We start from the raw sequence: 21,803 nt of genomic DNA, 5'->3' as shown, positions 1-21,803 counted from the left end.
GTAAATTATATGGTAACTGCTTGGCACTGCACGTCCTTTAGAGAGTAACTCAAGTAGACAGTAATTTAACTGGACAGGACCTTCATTGTGCAGTACCCTATTCCGACACGTCTCAACTGCTTCCTAGCTATGTTTGCACTGCACAAATACCACTAGTACATGCATACGTACAGGCACACATATCACCATTGAATAGTATCTCTTTTACACTGTACTTCGACCACACATGACCTCCATTAGACAGTTGCTCCCTTTGGCCTGTAAGGGGCTCCAATGTTTTTGAAGTAGATTCACACTATACGGATAGCGCCGACATTAGACAGTACTCCGAACACTCATTACCTCATTTAAATAGCATCGTCCCCACCAGATAGTCATCCATTAGCAAACCCTTTTACGATTGAGGAGTTTTTGACTGGACAGCACCTATTTTGGATGCTACTTACATGACCTGCATTGAGTAGTCCTTCTACTAGACAGTACAACCACTGGAAGGGGCCTCAGTTGAACTTTGCTTCCATCGGACAGCATCTTCATTGCGGAGGATTGTGATTGGATGACACCTCAGTTGAGCAGTCTCTCCGTTGGGCAATATTTCCATGAGATAGTCGATGAAGTGCATGGAGTAGGATTCAGACTTTCTTTAAATTAGCCAGAAACTCCATTAAACTCCACCTCCTTTTGAAAATATAACCATGGAGCAATACATGCTTTTGGCTTCATCACGCATTCCCTCCACTGGACAGCATCTTCATCAGACATTCCCTCCACTGGACAGCATCTTCATCAGACATTCCCTCCATTGGACAGCATCTTCATCGGACATTACCTCCATTGGACACTATCTTCATCAGAGATTCCCTCCATTGGAGACCATCTTCATCAGACATTACCTCCTTTGGGCTGTACTTCCATCGGACAGCATCTTCATCAGACATTCCCTCCATTGGACAGCATCTTCGTTAGACATTCCCTCCAGTGGGCAGTGCTTCCATTGGGCAGCATCTTCATCAGACATTCCCTCCATTGGACACTATCTTCATCAGAGATTCCCTCCATTGGAGACCATCTTCATCAGACATTACCTCCTTTCGGCAGTGCTTCCATTGGACAGTGTTGTCATCAGACATTCCCTCCATTGGACAGCATCTTCGTTAAACATTCCCTCCATTGGGCAGTGCTTCCATTGGACAGCATCTTCATCAGACAGTACCTCCATTGAACAGCATCTTCATCAGACATTCCCTCCATTGAACAGCATCTTCATCAGACATTCCCTCCATTGAACAGCATCTTCATTGGACATTACCTCCTTTGGGCAGTGCTTCCATTAGGCAGCATCTTCATCCGACGTTCCCACCATTCGACAGCACCTTCATTAGACATTACCTCTTTCCAGCAGCATCTTCATCAGATGTTCCCCCATTGGACAGCAACTTCATCAGACATTCCCTCTATTGGACAGCATCTTCATAAGACAATCGCTCCATAGGGCAGTACTTCCATTGGACAACATCTTCATCAGTCATTCCCTCTATTGGATAGCATCTTCATCAGACATTCCCCCATTGGACAGCGTCTTCATCAGACATTCCGTCCACTGGACAGCATCTTCATTAGGCATTTCCTCCTTTGGGCAGTACTTCCATTGGACAACATCTTCATCAGACATTCCCTCCATTGGACAGCATCTTCATCAGACATTACCTTCATTGGACAGCATCTTCATAAGACATTCTCTCAATTGGACAGTATCTTCATTGGACATTACCTCCTTTGGGAAGTGCTTCCATTGGACAGCACCTTCATTAGACGCTCCCTCCATTCAACAGCATTTTCATCAGACATTCCCCCCATTGGACAGTATCTTCATCAGATGTCCCCCCCCCCCATTGGACAGCGTCTTCATCAGACATTCCCTCCACTGGACAGCATCTTCATTAGACATTTCCTCTTTTGGGCAGTACTTCCATTGAACAGCATCTTCATCAGACATTACCCCCATTGGATAGTATCTTCATCAGACATTACCCCCATTGGATAGTATCTTCATCAGAGATTCCATCCATTGGACAGCATCTTCATCAGACATTACCTCCATTGGACAGCATCTTCATAAGACATTCCCTCAATTACTTCCATTGGACAGTGTTGTCATCAGACATTCCCTCCATTCGGCAGTCCCTCCATTGGACAGCATTTTCATCAGACATTCCCTCCATTGGACAGTATCTCGATTGACAGCATCTTCGTTAGACATTACCTCCATTCAGCAGTACTTCCATTGGTCAGCATCTTCATCAGACGTTCCCTCCATTGGACAGCATTTTCATCAGACATTCTCTCCATTGGACAGCATCTCGATTGACAGCATCTTCGTTAGACATTACCTCCATTCAGCAGTACTTCCATTGGTCAGCATCATCATCAGACATTCCCTCCATTGGACAGAATCTTCGTTAGACATTACCTCCATTCGGAAGGATCTTCATAAGACATTACCTCCATTGGACAGCATCTTCATCAGACATTCCCTTCACTGAACAGCATCTTCATTAGACATTTCCTCCTTTTGGGCAGTACTTCCATTGGACAGCATCTTCATCAGACATTCCCTCCATTGGACATTATCTTCATCAGACATTCCCTCCATTGGACAATATCTTCATCAGACATTCCCTCCACTGGACAGCATCTTCGTTAGACATTACCTCCATTGGACAGCATCTTCATAAGACATTCCCTCAATTGGACAGTATCTTCATTAGACATTACCTCCTGTGGGCTGTCCTTTCATTGGACAGCATCTTCATCAGACATTCCCTCCATTGGACAGCATCTTCATTAGACATTCCCTCCATTGGACAGTATCTTCATTGGACATTACCTCCTTTGGGAATTGCTTCGTTTGGACAGCATCTTCATCTGACGTTCTCACCGTTCAACAGCATCTTCATCTGACATTCCCTCCCTTCAACAGCACCTTCATTAGACGTTCCCTCCATTCAACAGCATTTTCATCTGACATTCCCCCCCATTGGACAGCATCTTCATCAGAAATTCCCTCCATTGGACACTATCTTCATCAGAGATTCCCTCCATTGGAGACCATCTTCATCAGACATTACCTCCTTTCGGCAGTGCTTCCATTGGACAGTGTTGTCATCAGACATTCCCTCCATTGGACAGCATCTTCGTTAAACATTCCCTCCATTGGGCAGTGCTTCCATTGGACAGCATCTTCATCAGACAGTACCTCCATTGAACAGCATCTTCATCAGACATTCCCTCCATTGAACAGCATCTTCATCAGACATTCCCTCCATTGAACAGCATCTTCATTGGACATTACCTCCTTTGGGCAGTGCTTCCATTAGGCAGCATCTTCATCCGACGTTCCCACCATTCGACAGCACCTTCATTAGACATTACCTCTTTCCAGCAGCATCTTCATCAGATGTTCCCCCATTGGACAGCAACTTCATCAGACATTCCCTCTATTGGACAGCATCTTCATAAGACAATCGCTCCATAGGGCAGTACTTCCATTGGACAACATCTTCATCAGTCATTCCCTCTATTGGATAGCATCTTCATCAGACATTCCCCCATTGGACAGCGTCTTCATCAGACATTCCGTCCACTGGACAGCATCTTCATTAGGCATTTCCTCCTTAGGGCAGTACTTCCATTGGACAACATCTTCATCAGACATTCCCTCCATTGGACAGCATCTTCATCAGACATTACCTTCATTGGACAGCATCTTCATAAGACATTCTCTCAATTGGACAGTATCTTCATTGGACATTACCTCCTTTGGGAAGTGCTTCCATTGGACAGCACCTTCATTAGACGCTCCCTCCATTCAACAGCATTTTCATCAGACATTCCCCCCATTGGACAGTATCTTCATCAGATGTCCCCCCCCCCCCATTGGACAGCGTCTTCATCAGACATTCCCTCCACTGGACAGCATCTTCATTAGACATTTCCTCTTTTGGGCAGTACTTCCATTGAACAGCATCTTCATCAGACATTACCCCCATTGGATAGTATCTTCATCAGACATTACCCCCATTGGATAGTATCTTCATCAGAGATTCCATCCATTGGACAGCATCTTCATCAGACATTACCTCCATTGGACAGCATCTTCATAAGACATTCCCTCAATTACTTCCATTGGACAGTGTTGTCATCAGACATTCCCTCCATTCGGCAGTCCCTCCATTGGACAGCATTTTCATCAGACATTCCCTCCATTGGACAGTATCTCGATTGACAGCATCTTCGTTAGACATTACCTCCATTCAGCAGTACTTCCATTGGTCAGCATCTTCATCAGACGTTCCCTCCATTGGACAGCATTTTCATCAGACATTCTCTCCATTGGACAGCATCTCGATTGACAGCATCTTCGTTAGACATTACCTCCATTCAGCAGTACTTCCATTGGTCAGCATCATCATCAGACATTCCCTCCATTGGACAGAATCTTCGTTAGACATTACCTCCATTCGGAAGGATCTTCATAAGACATTACCTCCATTGGACAGCATCTTCATCAGACATTCCCTTCACTGAACAGCATCTTCATTAGACATTTCCTCCTTTTGGGCAGTACTTCCATTGGACAGCATCTTCATCAGACATTCCCTCCATTGGACATTATCTTCATCAGACATTCCCTCCATTGGACAATATCTTCATCAGACATTCCCTCCACTGGACAGCATCTTCGTTAGACATTACCTCCATTGGACAGCATCTTCATAAGACATTCCCTCAATTGGACAGTATCTTCATTAGACATTACCTCCTGTGGGCTGTCCTTTCATTGGACAGCATCTTCATCAGACATTCCCTCCATTGGACAGCATCTTCATTAGACATTCCCTCCATTGGACAGTATCTTCATTGGACATTACCTCCTTTGGGAAGTGCTTCGTTTGGACAGCATCTTCATCTGACGTTCTCACCGTTCAACAGCATCTTCATCTGACATTCCCTCCCTTCAACAGCACCTTCATTAGACGTTCCCTCCATTCAACAGCATTTTCATCTGACATTCCCCCCCATTGGACAGCATCTTCATCAGAAATTCCTTCCATTGGACAGCATCTTCATCAGACATTCCCCCATTGGACAGTGTCTTCATCAGACATTCCCTCCACTGGACAGCATCTTCATCAGACATTTCCTCCATTGGACAGCGTCTACATCAGACATTCCCTCCATTGGACAGCCTCTTCATCAGACATTCCCTCCATTGGACAGTATCTTCATTAGACAGTACCTCCATTGGACAGAATCCTCATTAAACATGACCTCCTTTGGGCAGTACTTCCATTGGACAATATCTTCATCAGACATTCCCTCCATTGGACAGCATCTTCATCAGACATTCCCCCCATTGGACAGCGTCTACATCAGACATTCCCTCCATTGGACAGCATCTTCATTAGACATTACCTCCTTTAGTCAGTACTTCCATTAGACAGTGTCTTCATCAGGCATTCTCTCCATTGGGCAGTATACCACCATTGGACACCATCATGATCAGATATTTCCTCTATTGGACAGCATCTTCATCAGACATTCCCTCGATTCGACAGCATCGCCATCAGACATTCCCTCTGTTGGACTTCATCGCCATCAGACATTCCCTCGATTGGACAGCATCGCCATCAGACATTCCCTCCGTTGGACAGCATCTTTATCAGGCAATCCCTCCATTGGACATTCCCTCCCTTGGACAGCATCTTTATCAGACTGTCATGTATGTAACCCTGGGCTGGCCTTCGGGACTACGTTTTGCGGGGGACCGTTCTATAGGCAGACACGTGGAGGCAGATGGTGCGAGACTAAAGGTGTTTTATTTCTCTTCTGCAGCGTAGTAGCACCTTAACGGCAAGCAACCTTTACGGTTCAGTCAAAAGGTATATACAATAAACTACAGAGTCTTTCTATGGGCGTTCCTCCTCGTGGTTCCTTGGGCGGGTCGGTATGCTGCTAGGGTGCCTGGAGGGTTCTCTTGGCTCTTGGTTCAAGGCCGGGCCATCGGTGGAGCATGTAAGGCAAGAGAAACAAGAAGAGCAATGTAATCGCCTGCTTCTATATGTATTGTTGGGGAAGGGTGTGAGGGACACCGGTGCTCATATTTACAGGAAGTGCAGTGATCCCGGATAGGACGTGGGTACACAGAAGGGAGAGCCGACTACACCTTCTCCCGCCTCCCGAACCACCCTGCCATACGCCCGCGTACCTGGGTGAGGCACACGCCTCCAGGTACGTGGCTGGGCGAAACACCTTCCGGTTGGCCTCCTGGCTTTCGTCTTCCGCCTCCGCTTTCGTCCGTGGGTCTCCTCGACTCTCCGTCCGCCGCGGAGTCTACGAAGCTCTCCGACTCCTTGGTTACCGATGCAAGGTTCTTCACGTCTGCTTCTCGTCCTCGAGGTTTGGTTCCCCCGACGTAGAGAGGCTGCTCCCTTTTCAGTGGTAGAGGGCAGGTCACATGATAGTTGGGGGCGGGTTCTGCATCATTCCCGGGAATCTTAAAGGCGCCCGTCCTGCTCAGCGGATCTTCGGATATATTGGGGTCATATTCCTCCTCGTGAGGCTGTTGGGAAAAGACAGGGTATCGGCCAGGTGAATGTGTATCGGACATCACAGGGGACCCCGCGGCCCCGTGACACAGACGTTCCATCCCTTTAACAGTATCTTCATCAGACGTTCCCTCCATTGGGTATCATCTTCATTAGAAATTACCTTCATTGGGCAGAACGTCCATTGGAAAGTGTCTTCATCAGACATACCGTCCCTTGGGCAGTACCCCCATTGGACAGCATCTTCATCAGACACTCCCTCCACTGGGCAGCATCTTCATCAGGCATTCCTTCCATTGGACAGCATCTTCATCAGACGTTCCCTCCATTGGACAGCATCTTCATCAGACACTCCCTCCATTGGGAAGCATCTTCATCAGACTCTCCCTCCATTGGGAAGCATCTTCATCAGACATTCCCTCCATTGGACACCATCTTCTTTAGACATTACCTCCATTGGGCAGTACTTCCATTGGACACCATCGTCATTAGATAGTCCCTGCATGGGACAGCATCTTCATCAGACGTTCCCTCTATTGGAAACCATCTTCATTAGACATTCCAAGACATTCCCTCCATTGGGCAGTACCTTCATCAGAGATTCCATCCATTGGACAGCATCTTCATCAGACACTCCCTCCATTGGGCAGCATCTTCATCTGACATTCCCTCCATTGGACACCATCTTCATTAGACATTCCCTCCATTGGGCAGTGCTTCCATTGGACAGCATCTTCATCAGACACTCCCTCCATTGGGCAGCATCGTCATCAGACATTCCCTCCATTGGACACCATCTTCATTAGACATTCCCTCCATTGCGCAGTGCTTCCATTGGACAGCATCTTCATCAGACACTCCCTCCATTGGGCAGCATCTTCATCAGACATTCCCTCCATTGGACACCATCTTCTGTAGACATTACCTCCACTGGGCAGTACTTCCATTGGACACCATCTTCATCAGACATTCCCTCCATTGGACACCATCTTCTTTAGACATTACCTCCACTGGGCAGTGCTTCCTTTGGACAGCATATTCATCAGATATTCCCTTCATGGGACAGCATCTTCATTAGACATTACCTCCTTTGGGCAGTGCATCCATTGGACAGCATCTTCATTAGATGTTCCCCCCCATTCAACAGCATCTTCATCAGACATTGTCTCCAGTGGACACCGTCTTCATCAGACATTCCCTTCATTCAACAGCGTCTTCATCAGACATTCCCTCTATTGGACAGTATCTTCATCAGACTTTCCCTCCATTGGACAGCGTCTTCATCAGACATGCCCTCCAATGGACAGCGTCTTCATCAGACATTCCCTCGATTGGGCAGCGTCTTCATCAGACATTCCCTCGAATGGGCAGCGTCTTCATCAGACATGCCATCCATTGTACAGCATAGTCATCAGACAACACCTCTATTGTACAACATCCCTACCTGAGAGCTCTCGCATTAGACAAGACTTACTGAGAGCACCTCTTGGAAGACGCTCACTCCTTTAGAGAGTGTGGTATTATCATTTCACAGTGTTTACGATAGACAGTCACAGTACAGCTCAAACATTGAACAGTCATTCTATTGATCATTCCTTTATTATGCAGCACAGTGACCCCATCAGGCAGTACAAGCATTGGACAGTGTCTTTGTTATGCAGTGTTTCCCTCAAGCAGTTTCTCATTAGGGCAGTGTATTAATCGACAGTCCAGTACCTCACTTGAACCTGAGCAGGAACAAGGTGTGGTGCTGGTTTGTCTCACAAGGCAGACTTCCAGGCACCTGTATACAGCCACACCCTCACATAAGGTACCTATAGCCATGCCCTCACACAAGGCTTGTCTTTACTTCCAGGCCAGAACCCCTGCCTGACATCACCATGTTCACCACTCGCTGTTTGCAGTGACACTGGGAAAAGCCAACCAACTTGTACCTGCAAACCTGGCTACCAAGGAGATGGCAAGGTGTGCATTCCCATCAACCCCTGCACTGTGCAGAATGGGGGCTGCCCGAGCAACTCAACCACATGTGTTTATGAAGCTCCAGGCAAGGTGAGTGTTGCATCTGGTTGTGGGGGTAGCTAGTTATACACCTGTGTGTGGGTTCAGCGAGTCATACACCTGTGTGTGGGAACAGAGACTAACACACTTATCTGCGAGTACAGGGTGTTATATATCTTTGTGAGGGTACAGGGTGTTATATATCTGCTTGCGTGAACAGTGACTTGTACATCTATTTGTATATCTTTAACTACAGTTGTATATTTCTGTGTCGAAACAGTAACTTATACTTGTGTTTGGGGTAATGAGTTATAATCCAATGTGCAGAGAAGATGAGTTCTACACCAAGGTGCAGAGAAGGTGAGTTATACACCTGCATGTGGGAACAGCGACTTGTACGTCTGAGTGTGGGTACACCAGGGTGCAGGAAAAGTGAGTTATACACCTGTGTGTGGGAACAGCAACTTATACATACATGTGTGGGTACAATGATTTATACACCAGGGCGCAGGACAAGTGAGTTAGACACCAGTGTGAGTGGAAACAGCGATTTATACATCAGGGTTTGAGGATGCATCAAAACAGTGATCTATACATCTATGTGAGGGTAGAGCGAGTTATACATGTGCAGGTGCGAACACAAACGTATACATCTATGTGTATGTCTCTGATGTATACAGTAGTAGTATACCCAGTGTGGGAAGAGCGACTTATACGTCTGTGTTTGGGTACAATGAGTTATACACCAAAGCAGGGAAGGTGAGTTATACACCTACGTGTGGAAACAGAGACTAACACACTTATCTGTGGGTACATTGAGTTATATATCTGTATGAGGGTACAGGATGTTATAAATCTGATTGTGTGAACAGTGACTTGTACATCTATGTGTATATCTCTGACTTCAGTTGTAATACTCTGTGTCCAAACAATAACTTATACTTGTGTTTGTGGGCAATAAGTTATACACCAAGGTGCAGAGAAGGTGAGTTATACACCTGCATGTGGGAACAGCGATTTGTACCTCTGAGTGTGGGTACACCAGGGTGCAGGACAAGTGAGTCATACACCTGTGTGTGAGAACAGCAATTGATACATATATGTGCGGATACAATGATGTATACACCAGTGTGTAGAACAAGTGAGTCATACACCTGTGTGTGGGTACAGTAAGTTATACCGCAGAGTATGGGTTGTGGAAATGTGCCTAAAAGTGAGCACACTGGTGCAGGGTCACCCTCTTGTCCACAGGTCCGAAGACTAACATAATAGAAATCGGCACTGGAGTTGGAGTAAATAACAAGTTTATTAATCACTCATGAGTGGGACCACGTCCACACAACGATCTCAAGTTTTGCAGGAGGAGGCACACTGAATTCACAAACCATCATCCCTTTTATACCATTCTGTTGCAACGTAAGCATGTGAACAGAAATGGAAAGAACAAGTTTAGAAATAGCTATCAGCAAACAAGGGCAGATGGACAACCACCTGGTCAGCAAATAGGGAGGGGGAACAGGAATGCTTATGGCAGCAGTAAACATCTGTTAGAATCCGGGTTCTCTGGTTGGCACAGGTAGGTACTTGTGACAAGCAGGGAACCTTTCCTCTAGTCAGGGTAGGGGAATACACACCAATAATAACCCCTGCTCACCCTCTAGGTAGCTTGGCTCGAGCAGACAAGGCGTTATCTCAGGGCGTTTAGGTTAAGCATTTGTAGACACCCACACAGTATTACAGTGACCCTCCACAAATGGACTCCACACAGGATATATATAAAAAATACTTTATTTAGAATTATCAGGCTTAGCACAAGACCAAATAACGTTTAAGCTGGCCACAATACTTATTTTCAAAGAGTTCTTTACTTTAGCATAATTTTACAGTTCTGTGCACGTCGTCCCTCTTTGTACGCGTCGTATGCGGTAGACACAGGCTGTGGGACGGGTCGTACACACGCTGCAGGCGCTTCAGGTGAAGCGTACGCCCTACGGCGCGAACGGGCACAGTACCTTGATGCTTGGGGAGCTCGTCACGGACACTTCCTTGACAGCAGGCGTACAGTACGGTGCGAAGTCCTCCGGGCAGCGCATACTACGGTACGGGAGACCTTGGGTGTACGCGGCTCTGGGGACGGGACGAAAGTACGGTCCGTACTGCCAGACGTTCGGGTACGCGACGTACCAGGATCGCTGATCTTCACTTGGACTGCTGAGACAGGCGAACAGTATGCTCCGGACGGGAGACGTACGCAACCACCACATGTACTACGGCCTTTCCCAAAGCAGGGGAGAGGCGCGTACAGTGATAGTACGGTCCGTAGGGGGGTGCGAGCTGGTATGGTGATGTCCTTCAATTACGGTGCGAGCTACGGCTCGTAGGGGCAATACCTCGCGTTGCTTGGGCTGGTAGTACCTTCCTTTGCGGTGCGAGCTACGGCTCGTAGAGGGGCCAAAGACGCGTTGTTCGTGCCGGACAGCGGGATATCAGCTCACAGGGAGTACGCCGCGATCAGCGAGGCGTACACAGCAGTTCGACGCGAAGATGTGAGGAAAACGGTCCGTTTTCCGTGGCGATTCCACGGCGGTGAAGTCCACTGTTCCTGGGACTTCGTTTAGGGGGCAAGCTCACTCACAAGCCCTTGGAGATCTTCAGCACAAGTCAGATAAAAGTCTCTTTAGTCTTTGTTCCTCTTCTTCAGCAGCAAGGCAACCACTGCAGGCCAGTTCCTTCTCGTCGGTCAGAGGTTTCTTCTTGGCAGGACAGGATCTAATTTCTTGGGAGCAGGGCTCCCACATTTATACAGCAATTATTTTGTTCTGCCAGGCCAGGGGGGCCCTTGCCTAGTCCAGTCCGGTTTCTGAGCACTTTGTTTTTGCGATGCAGGCTGTTTCTTTCAGGGTGCAGGGTAGAGCCATCAGATGCTCCACAGGGGGCGGAGCCAGCATTGTGGTGGCAGAGCACACTCCTATTCAGAGTCCAGGTGTACTCCTCCCACCCATCTATCTGCCAATCTTCCTATTCACCACCAGGCTACCTAGCCCTGCCCATCTGGGTTTCTCCTGCCCTGTCACTCACACCAGCCAGACAGCAGATACACATCACGCAGAGGCGGGCTGAAATGGTTAGGCAAGCAAAGGCCAACTTTCTAAAAGTGGCATTTGCAAACGCAGAATATTAAAATAAACCTTACTAAAAGATGTACCTTATTATTCTGAGTTCAGGCATACTAAACTCGATTTTCTACCATGTTCCCTGGACATGTTAGGATCATAGGATGTAACAATTTTAACAGCCCATTCTGGCCTATGAGAACAGGTAGCCTTACAATAGTGAAAAACGAAAATGGCTGTAATTCACTATTAGGACATGCCACACACATCAGGGCTTGTCCTACCTTATGCTTACAATGCACCCTGCCCTTGGGCCTACCATAGGGGTGACTAATATGAAGTTAAAGGAAGGTTTAGGGACTGGCAAGTGTGTGCACTTGCGCAGTCAGCATGACAGTACCGGACTGCACGCAGGTTCTGCAATGGCAGACCCTAGACATATTTTACCAGGCTGCTTCTGGGGGTGGCACAACCAGTACTGCAAGGCCACCAGCGGCATTTGTATTTACACGCCCTGGCACTCCTGGTGCACTTTACTGGGGTCTGATAGTAAACCAAATAAGCCAATCATGGAATCCAACCAACATATACATTTTACATAGGGAGCACTTGCACTGTGTCACTGGCTGGCAGTGGCACAGTGCTCTGAGCAGCCAACACCATAAAAACACATGAGACACAGCGTCAAAAAGTGGAAGGGAGACTCACGCCAAGGTGCCAGGTCTAACACGTGTCCCCTCCAGCTGAAAAGTGGGGAGAACTACCCTACCACAGGGAGTTCCTCATCACTAAGGCGGAAAAATCTGTACAGACCGTCAGCATTGGCGTGATCTGTACCAGGGCGATGTTCCACCGTGAAATCCATACACTGTAGGCAAATGGACCACCTCAACAGCTTTGGATTCTCACCCCTCATATGCATCAACCATCTGAGGGGCCTGTGGTCTGTCTGAACCCGGAAGTGAGACCCAAACAGGTTGGGTCTTAGCTTCTTCAGCTCCCAGACCACAGCAAATGCCTCACGCTCACTAGCACTCCATCTCTGTTCCCGTGGTAGTAACCTCCTGCTAATAAAGGCTACAGGTTGATCTAGGCCCTCTTCATTAATCTGTGAAAGAACAGCCCCCACACCATGCTCTGAAGCGTCTGTCTGAACGATAAACTCTTTGGAGAAGTTAGGAGCCAAAAGCACGGGCGCCATGCACATAGCAGCTTTCAGGGCCTCAAAAGCTTTCTGACAGGTGTCAGTCCAAATCACATTCCTGGGCTGCTTCCTTGAAGTCAGCGCTGTCAAGGGGGCAACAATGTTACCATACCCCTTGACAAACCTCCTGTTGTACCCGGTGAGGCCTAGGAAGGCTCTCACCTCTGTCTGGGTTTTGGGCGACTCCCAATTCAGAATGGTTTCTATCTTGGGTTGAAGGGGTGCCACCTGGCCACTCCCAACTTGGTGCCCAAGTACACCACTGAACCCTGCCCGATCTGGCACTTACTCGCCTTGATCATGAGGCCTGCTCTCCGTAGCGCCATCAACACTTCCCAGAGGTGGCACAAGTGTTCCTCCCACGTGGAGCTGAACACTGCGATGTCATCCAGGTAGGCTGCACTGAACAAATCCAGCCCAGCCAACACCTGGTTGACCAACCTCTGGAAGGTGGCAGGGGCATTCTTCATCCCAAAGGGCATAACCCGGAACTGGTAATGCCCATCAGGGGTGGAAAATGCTGACCTCTCTTTGGCCCCTTTGGTCAAGGCGTTCTGCCAATACCCAGACGTTAAATCAAACGTACTGAGGTAGTGGGCAGCCCCTAGCCGATCTATGAGCTCATCAGCTCTGGGGATGGGGTGTGCGTCAGTCCTGGTGACCGAATTGAGTCCTCTGTAGTCCACACAGAACCGGAGTTCGGGTGTGGCTCCCGGCACTGCAGCCTTTGGGACCAAGACCACTGGGCTGGCCCAAGGACTGCTTGAGGACTCAATTACCCCAATGGCAAACATCTTGGAGACCTCCTCCTTGATGCAGGCCCTCACCCTGTCAGTCACCCTGTAGGCCTTGTGCCGCACATGTGTACTGTCCCCAGTGTCCACATCATGGACACACCAATCAGTGACACCGGGAATCAGGGAAAACAGGTCAGAAAATTGTCCCAGTAACTGGCTACAATCGTTCTGTTGCTCAGGGGTCAGGGTGGAAGAGAGGAAGACACCATCCACTGACCCATCTTGCTCCTTGGCTGACAGGAGGTCAGGAAGAGGCTCGGTCTCCTCCTCCATCCCAGCATCTGTCGCTAAGAGCATGCCCACTTGGGACCTCTCCAAGTGGGGCTTGAGGCAGTTGACATGAAGGACCCTTAAGGGGTTCCTTGGAGACCGCAAGTCCACCAAATAGGTAAGAGGACTCTTGCGCTCCACCACCTCAAAGGGACCGGTCCACTTATCCTGGAGCGCACAGGGCTCCACTGGGGCCAAGACCCATACCTTCTGTCCAGGCTGAAGCAATAACAGAGTGGCATTCTGGTCGTACCACCGCTTCATCTCCTCCTGGCTGGCTTCCAGGTTTGCCTCAGCAAGTTCCCTGAAACGCCTAGTCTGGTTTCTGAAGGCCAGAATGTAGCTATATACATTCTGGGGAGGTTTCCTGGGAGATTGCTCCCAGCCTTCCTTGACCAGACTTAGAGGTCCTCTCACTGGGTGTCCGTACAGAAGCTCAAAGGGGCTGAACCCTAGAGACTTCTGTGGCACCTCTCTGTAAGCAAAGAGAAGGCATGGTAAGAGGACGTCCTACTTACGTTTCATGGGTTCCTCAAGACCCATTATCATGCCCTTTAGGGTGCAGTTGAATCTCTCGTCCAACCCGTTTCCTTGGGGGTGGTAAGGTGTGGTGAACTTGTAGGTTACACCACACTCTTGCCAGAGGGATTTCATATATTTGGATATGAAATTGGTACCCCGGTCAGACACCACCTCTAGAGGGAATCCCACTCGGGAGAAAATTCCCATCAGCGCACGTCCCACCACGGGTGCCGTCACTGTCCTCAGAGGGATGGCTTCCGGGTACCGGGTGGCATGGTCCACCAGGACCAGGATGAACCTATTGCCCATCGCTGTCCTGGGGTCCAGTGGCCCTACAATGTCAATCCCCACTCGCTGGAATGGGGTACCGACCACAGGGAATGGCTGGAGTGGAGCCTTCTACTTCCTTCCACTCTTCCCACTTGCCTGGCAAGTCTGGCAGGTCCTGCAGTGAGTGTCTGGACTACTGCGCATTTGGGGCCAAAAGAAGTGGGTGACAAGCCTTTCAGAGGTCTTGTCCTGCCCCAAATGTCCTGCCAATGGCACATCGTTAGCCAGCCCCAGTAGGAAGGCTCTGAAGCGCTGGGGTACCACCAGCACACGGGCTGACCCAGGCTCAGCAACCTTAGGCTCAGAATACAGGAGGTCGTTCTCCCAGTAAATTAAATGTGTTCCAGACTGATCACGTTGGCCTCGTCTGCAGCCTGCTGCTGCATACCCATGAGAGAAGGGCACTCTTTCTGCTCCCTGCAGAATTCCTCCCTGGAGGATCCTCCTCCTTGCTGCCAATGGATCCGCTCAGGCAGGTCCCCCAGTTCAGCTATCTGTTCCCCTGTAGGTTCCAGGGCATCCCCCTCAAGGTCTGCTTCCTCCTGGACCGTGGGAACTTCGGGGGCCGGTTTCCCACGCCCCCTGCTCCTTCTCTCTAAGGCCGGTCCCTGGGCCTCCCTCTCAGGCTCCAGGACCTCTTGAGCACCTCTACTTGCTGCCATGGACCGTGTGGTGACACACGCCCAATCCGGCATACCCAACATCTCCAGGTGAGCACTCCGCTCCACCTTAGCCCAAGGTGAGCTCTCCAAATCGTTCCCTAACAGACAGTCCACAGGCATGGGGGGCCTCACAGCTACCTGAAGAGTACCAGAGACCCCCCCCCCCCCCCCCCCCCCACTCAAAGGGAACCTGAGCCACCGGGCAGTGACTCTCGGTGTTGTCTGCAGCAACAACCGGATAGAATGCTCCTGGGACAACCTGCTCCTGAGACACCAGGTGGCGCTTGACAGCCGTCACACTGGCTCCTGTGTCTCTGAGAGCTTCAACCCTATGGCCATTTATGGTCACCCACTGCCTGTATTTTTTAGTGTTCTCAGGCAACTGGGTTTTGGGGACCACTTCACGGTCTCCTAATGAGACCAGGGACATTTCTACAGAACCCCACCCACCTTGGACACCCATTTCTCCACTCAGGGCTACACTAGCCGTCTGCCGGGGGGTTGCACCAGTGGGTGCTGGTTTACCAAACTGGCGACACTTGGGATCATTGGCAAAATGACCCAGCTCACCACATCTGTAACAGGTTGGGGGCCCTCTTTGAACAGGGGTACCTGTCGGGGCCCCAGTCGGTTTCTGGGGTGGGGGAGGCTGAGAACCTTTCCCTTGGTTCCCTTGGGGATTACTTTGGGGCCTCTTCTGGAACTCCCTCTGTTTTCCCTTGTCCCCCCTGCTCTTCTGCTGGGGACCCTGCCCACCTTTGGCGGAGTCTCCCACGGGACCCTTGTGGACCCTGGTACTGACCCAGCAGTCCGCCTCCTCAGCAAGCTTCCTAGGGTTAGTCAGCCTACTATCAATCAGGTGTTGGCGTAGCTAAGGAAAACAATTACTGGACAAGTGCTCCCATGCGATTAAATCAAGAAGCCCTTGAAAATTATCAACCTTTCTACCCTTCACCCAACCATCCAGTGCTCTGCAAAAAAAGTCACATACTCCCAATACGTACTATTGGGAATCTTAGTGCAACCCCAGAACCTCTGCCTATACATTTCAGGAGTTAACCCATACCTAGCCATTAAAGCATCCTTCATATGGGGGTAAGAGTTATACACATCTGAGGGCAAATCTAGCAGTGTGTCCCGCCCTTCACTCAAGAACCGCCCCCACAACCCCGCTCCCCAATCCTTCTCAGGGACCCGGTGGGAGGACATGGCTACTTCGTAGGCTTTGAAACACTGCCCTATGTCATCACTTAAAAAAAAATCCTTCACTACATCCTTGGGTATGTACACTCTGGACTCTACCTGCACTGGGGGTGTGCTGCCACAAGAGGGAGTGCTTCCCAAGCCCTGGGCTTTCAACTCAGCTCCCTCAATTTCCTTTCATGCTCCATTCGGCTTTTTCTTTCTTCGATTTCCAGCCTTTTTCTCTCCATTTCCAGTTGTCCATTTAGTTTCGCCATCCCCATCTCATGAGCTCTGGTTTCCTTCCTGTCAGCCAACTCCTCTGGCGACAGGTCTCTGCCTGTTCAATTTCCTCCACGTCATTAGAGGGTTTCCTTGACTCCATCCAGGCCCTCAGCGCCTTGTAAAGATCTGGTTTGTTCTTACATCCAACAGTGGGGACTTTGAACTTCCTGCAGAAGCCCTTCAGCTGGGCCTTGGAGTAGCTCTCTAGTCTCTCTTCTTCCCATTCAATACCTTCAATGTCAGAGACTACAGATTCTGCTCTCTCCACAGCGCTTGTACCAGGCATGATTCTTTTAACAACTGGCGATTTCCCAGAAAAATGCGAATAAAAGTAAGTGGTTGCACTATTGGTCTGCCTTCACTATGTGGCGTTCACCAATCACTGTGTATGTATCCCAAATGCAAATTCGTAATCCTCACAACTGACCACCAGTGTTAGAATCCGGGTTCTCTGGTTGGCACAGGTAGGTACTTGTGACAAGCAGGGAACCTTTCCTCTAGTCAGGGTAGGGGGATACACTCCAATAATAACCCCTGCTCACCCTCTAGGTAGCTTGGTGCGAGCAGACAAGGCGTTATCTCAGGGCGTTTAGGTTAAGCATTTGTAGACACCCACACAGTAATACAGTGACCCTCCACAAATGGACTCCACACATGATATATATAAAAAATACTTTATATAGAATTATCAGGCTTAGCACAAGACCAAATAACGTTTAAGCTGGCCACAATACTTATTTTCAAAGAGTTCTTTACTTTAGCATAATTTTACAGTTCTGTGCGAGTCGTCCCTCTTTGTACGCGTGGTACGCGGTAGACACAGGCTGTGGGACGGGTCGTACACGCGCTGCAGGCGCTTCAGGTGAAGCGTACGCCCTACGGCGCGAACGGGCACAGTACCTTGATGCTTGGGGAGTTCGTCACGGACACTTCCTTGGCAGCAGGCGTACAGTACGGTGCGAAGTCCTCCGGGCGGCGCGTACTACGGTACGGGAGACCTTGGGCGTGCGCGGCTCAGGGGACGGGGCGAAAGTACGGTCCGTACTGCCAGACGTTCGGGTACGCGACGTACCGGGATCGCTGATCTTCACTTGGACTGCTGAGACAGGCGAACAGTACGCTCCGGACGGGAGATGTACGCGACCACCACACGTACTACAGCCTTTCCCAAAGCAGGGGAGAGGCGCGTACAGTGATAGTACGGTCCGTAGGGGGGTGCGAGCTGGTACGGTGATGTCCTTCAATTACGGTGCGAGCTACGGCTCGTAGGGGCAATAACTCGCGTTGCTTGGGCTGGTAGTACCTTCCTTCGCGGTGCGAGCTACGGCTCGTAGAGGGGCCAAAGACGCGTTGTTCGTGCAGGACAGCGGGATATCAGCTCACAGGGAGTACGCCGCGATCAGTGAGGCGTACACAGCAGTTCGACGTGAAGATGTGAGGAAAACTGTCAGTTTTCCGCGGCGATTCCACGGCGGTGAAGTCCACTGTTCCTGGGACTTCGTTCAGGGGCAAGCTCACTCACAAGCCCTTGGAGATCTTCAGCACAAGTCAGATATAAGTCTCTTTAGTCTTTGTTCCTCTTCTTCAGCAGCAAGGCAACCACTGCAGGCCAATCCCCCAGGTCAGGGACAGTACTCCTCCATGCAGCTTTCCCAGTTCCTTCTCGTCGGTCAGAGGTTTCTTCTTGGCAGGACAGGATCCAATTTCTTGGGAGCAGGGCTTCTACATTTATACAGCAATTCTTTTGTTCTGCCAGGCCAGGGGGGCCCTTGCCTAGTCCAGTCCGGTTTCTGAGCACTTTGTTACTGCGATGCAGGCTGCTTCTTTCAGGGTGCAGGGCAGAGCCATCAGATGCTCCACAGGGGGCGGAGCCAGCATTGTGGTGGCAGAGCACACTCCTATTCAGAGTCCAGGTGTACTCCTCCCACCCATCTATCTGCCAATCTTCCTATTCACCACCAGGCTACCTAGCCCTGCCCATCTGGGTTTCTCCTGCCCTGTCACTCACACCAGCCAGACAGAAGATACACATCACGCAGAGGCGGGCTGAAATGGTTAGGCAAGCAAAGGCCAACTTTCTAAAAGTGGCATTTGCAAACGCAGAATATTAAAATAAACCTTACTAAAAGATGTACCTTATTATTCTGAGATCAGGCATACTAAACTCGATTTTCTACCATGTTCCCTGGACATGTTAGGATCATAGGATGTAACAATCTTAACAGCCCATTCCTGCCTATGAGAACAGGTAGCCTTACAATAGTGAAAAATGAAAATGGCTGTAATTCACTATTAGGACATGCCACACACATCAGGGCTTGTCCTACCTTATGCTTACAATGCACCCTGCCCTTGGGCCTACCATAGGGGTGACTAATATGAAGTTAAGGGAAGGTTTAGTGACTGGCAAGTGTGTGCACTTGCGCAGTCAGCATGACAGTACCAGACTGCACGCAGGTTCTGCAATGGCAGACCTTAGACATATTTTACCAGGCCGCTTCTGGGGGTGGCACAACCAGTGCTGCAAGCCCACCAGCGGCATTTGTATTTACACGCCCTGGCACTCCTGGTGCACTTTACTGGGGTCTGATAGTAAACCAAATAAGCCAATCATGGAATCCAACCAACATATACATTTTACACAGGGAGCACTTGTACTGTGGCACTGGTTGGCAGTGGCAAAGTGCTCTGAGCGGCCAACACCATAAAAACACATGAGGCACAGCGACAAAAAGTGGAAGGGAGACTCAAGCCAAGGTGCCAGCTCTAACATCATCTGAGACCAGGTGCACTGGCAGCTACAAACCCCCAGCACCCACATTGCTTAGCCATGTCAGGAGTTCAACTATAATAGATAACACAAGCAGAATGAAAAGACGAGCAGCAGAGGACGGAAGAATTACGAAGGAAACTAAATGGATGCCACAGCCATAAACGTAAAATATTACACGTTTCCACAGACGACCCTTTTAGCATAAGCTAAGACATTTTCTTAAGCTTTTCAAGGGGTACGATAAACATCATGTATGTCAATTAGCATCATATCACAGATTTCTCGTTCCATTGCTGAACGGGCATTTACATTTTGAACATTCGTTTTAGATGGTAGACAAGTAGTACAAGTGGAAATACAGAGGGAACAGAGCATTAATACATAAGCAACAAGAGAAGAGAATTGCAATAATTATGAATATGGCCGACGATATTTTCAGACCCCATACAGAAAATATGTTCCAGAACCACCCAGTCCAAGTCCATGTTCCTGAGTCTTGATGTATCTCAGTGGCTATTTTATGCATTTTGGAAATGGCATCATAGACAGAAGGGGCTTGGTCAGGGATGAACACGCAGCACCTACTCTTGATAATGCGACATGCTCCACCACGATCAGCTAAGATAACATCTAGCACCATTCTATTTTGCAAAGTCACAATTCTCGTAATTTGGAGTTCTTCTGTAATATTTCCAAGAGCCATTGCTGTTTGATTAGTCACAGCTTCTACTACACGGGTCAAGCGTATAATCTTCCTACTATTTAAAGCTGCATCAACAAAGAAAAAGAGTCCCAAATGAAAGTCAACATATTGCTGTAATGCAGTGTCAGTTTGATCCACTTCATCATTATTTATAGTTCTTTTGAATCGGTTCAAGGAAATGTCATTAAACAGTTTTTGATCTTTATGATAAGATGCAGGTGCTAAGAACACAGGCGGAAGCAAGAAGGACACATAGCATATTCCGGACCATCCAATTGGTAGATGATAGTAGCCTTTATTTCCGCAAATGAAATAAGTGCTGTGTGAGGATAGAAAACTGCTATTGTTCGTTCCAGTAATGTTCAATACTGTAGTACAGTCACTTTTTCCCACTGGGATACTGCCAAAACTGCTCACACAAAGATTTGCTTGGGCTCTAGTTACAGCGATAACAGGAGGCCCGTTACCCTTGGCCGTTCAAGTGTTTGGGTAAACATAGCTTGTGGAGGAATCTCCTTTGCGATACTCCTCCATTTCCCATACAGTTCCTTTGGCTTGTGGGTCCCCTTCCTCATCGGGGTAACAAACCTTATTTAGTTTTGCATTAAGTACTCCTACATTGGCTAGAGTAAAATTACTGATTTCAGAGGCCCACAACAGTGCAAACCAGGCTCTACAGGAGCCTTTATGCGAGAATGGCAGAGGAATGAAAGGTGTTCCTCCCTTCTTCTGATGGGCGGGCATCATTCCACATACCCAGCAGTTGGTAGTGTTCATAGCATTATGAGTTTGATGCAACATTTGTATGAGGGTTTTTGAGACATGACATTCGGTGCTTCTTTTCATGATAGGGAAGAGTAAAGTAATAATGTTCGGTGGGAACAGGAGCAGTAGCAGTCAGTAAGTTTTGAGCCGGAGTTACTTCCTCCACAACCCACATTATCACAGCAATGATGACAGCAGTCAAAGTTAGTCCAATAGCAAACATTGAACGCTTGCTACAGACTTTTGCAGCATTCGATTTCTTCTCCTCAGGCATGTTCATCTCGTCGGTAAACAACAGAACCGATGGTGCCCTAAAGTCCTGGTCTGGCGTTGGTTTCTTCACTAACATTGAGACGAGTAGTAACTAAAAGGCTACCCCTCTTTGTAGTCAGTCTTTAACCACCCAGGATAGTGGCTCAAACTATCTCTTTCTGCGATGAAGTGTCTTTCTTCCTGGATCGAAGCAGATATCTAGATGCACCAGGAATCGTGTGGTCCGGGATGACTTCCTCAGGTCCTTCAGGTGACGCAGCTTGTCCTCTCTCAGTGACCAGGATGTTGCGGTGATCTGTCAGCACAGCTGGGCTC

General features: G+C 48.8%; 1 protein-coding gene across 1 annotated transcript in view; it reads left to right on the top strand.

Moving 5' to 3' along the window:
* The window catches only part of STAB1 (stabilin 1), a 1,212,756-nt gene that overhangs the window by 333,251 nt on the left and 857,702 nt on the right, over positions 1 to 21,803 (top strand). The window contains exon 9 of the mRNA XM_085624210.1: positions 8,464 to 8,660. Within this exon, the coding sequence (XP_085480336.1) occupies positions 8,464 to 8,660 (197 nt within the window). The remainder of the gene's footprint in view (positions 1 to 8,463; positions 8,661 to 21,803) is intronic.

The sequence above is a fragment of the Triturus cristatus genome, chromosome 9 (genome assembly GCF_964204655.1).
Source record: "Triturus cristatus chromosome 9, aTriCri1.1, whole genome shotgun sequence".
In the NCBI taxonomy this organism is placed as follows: Eukaryota; Metazoa; Chordata; class Amphibia; order Caudata; family Salamandridae; genus Triturus; species Triturus cristatus.
The sequence above is the reverse complement of the archived record's forward strand: the minus strand, read 5'-3'. Positions and strand labels throughout refer to the sequence as shown.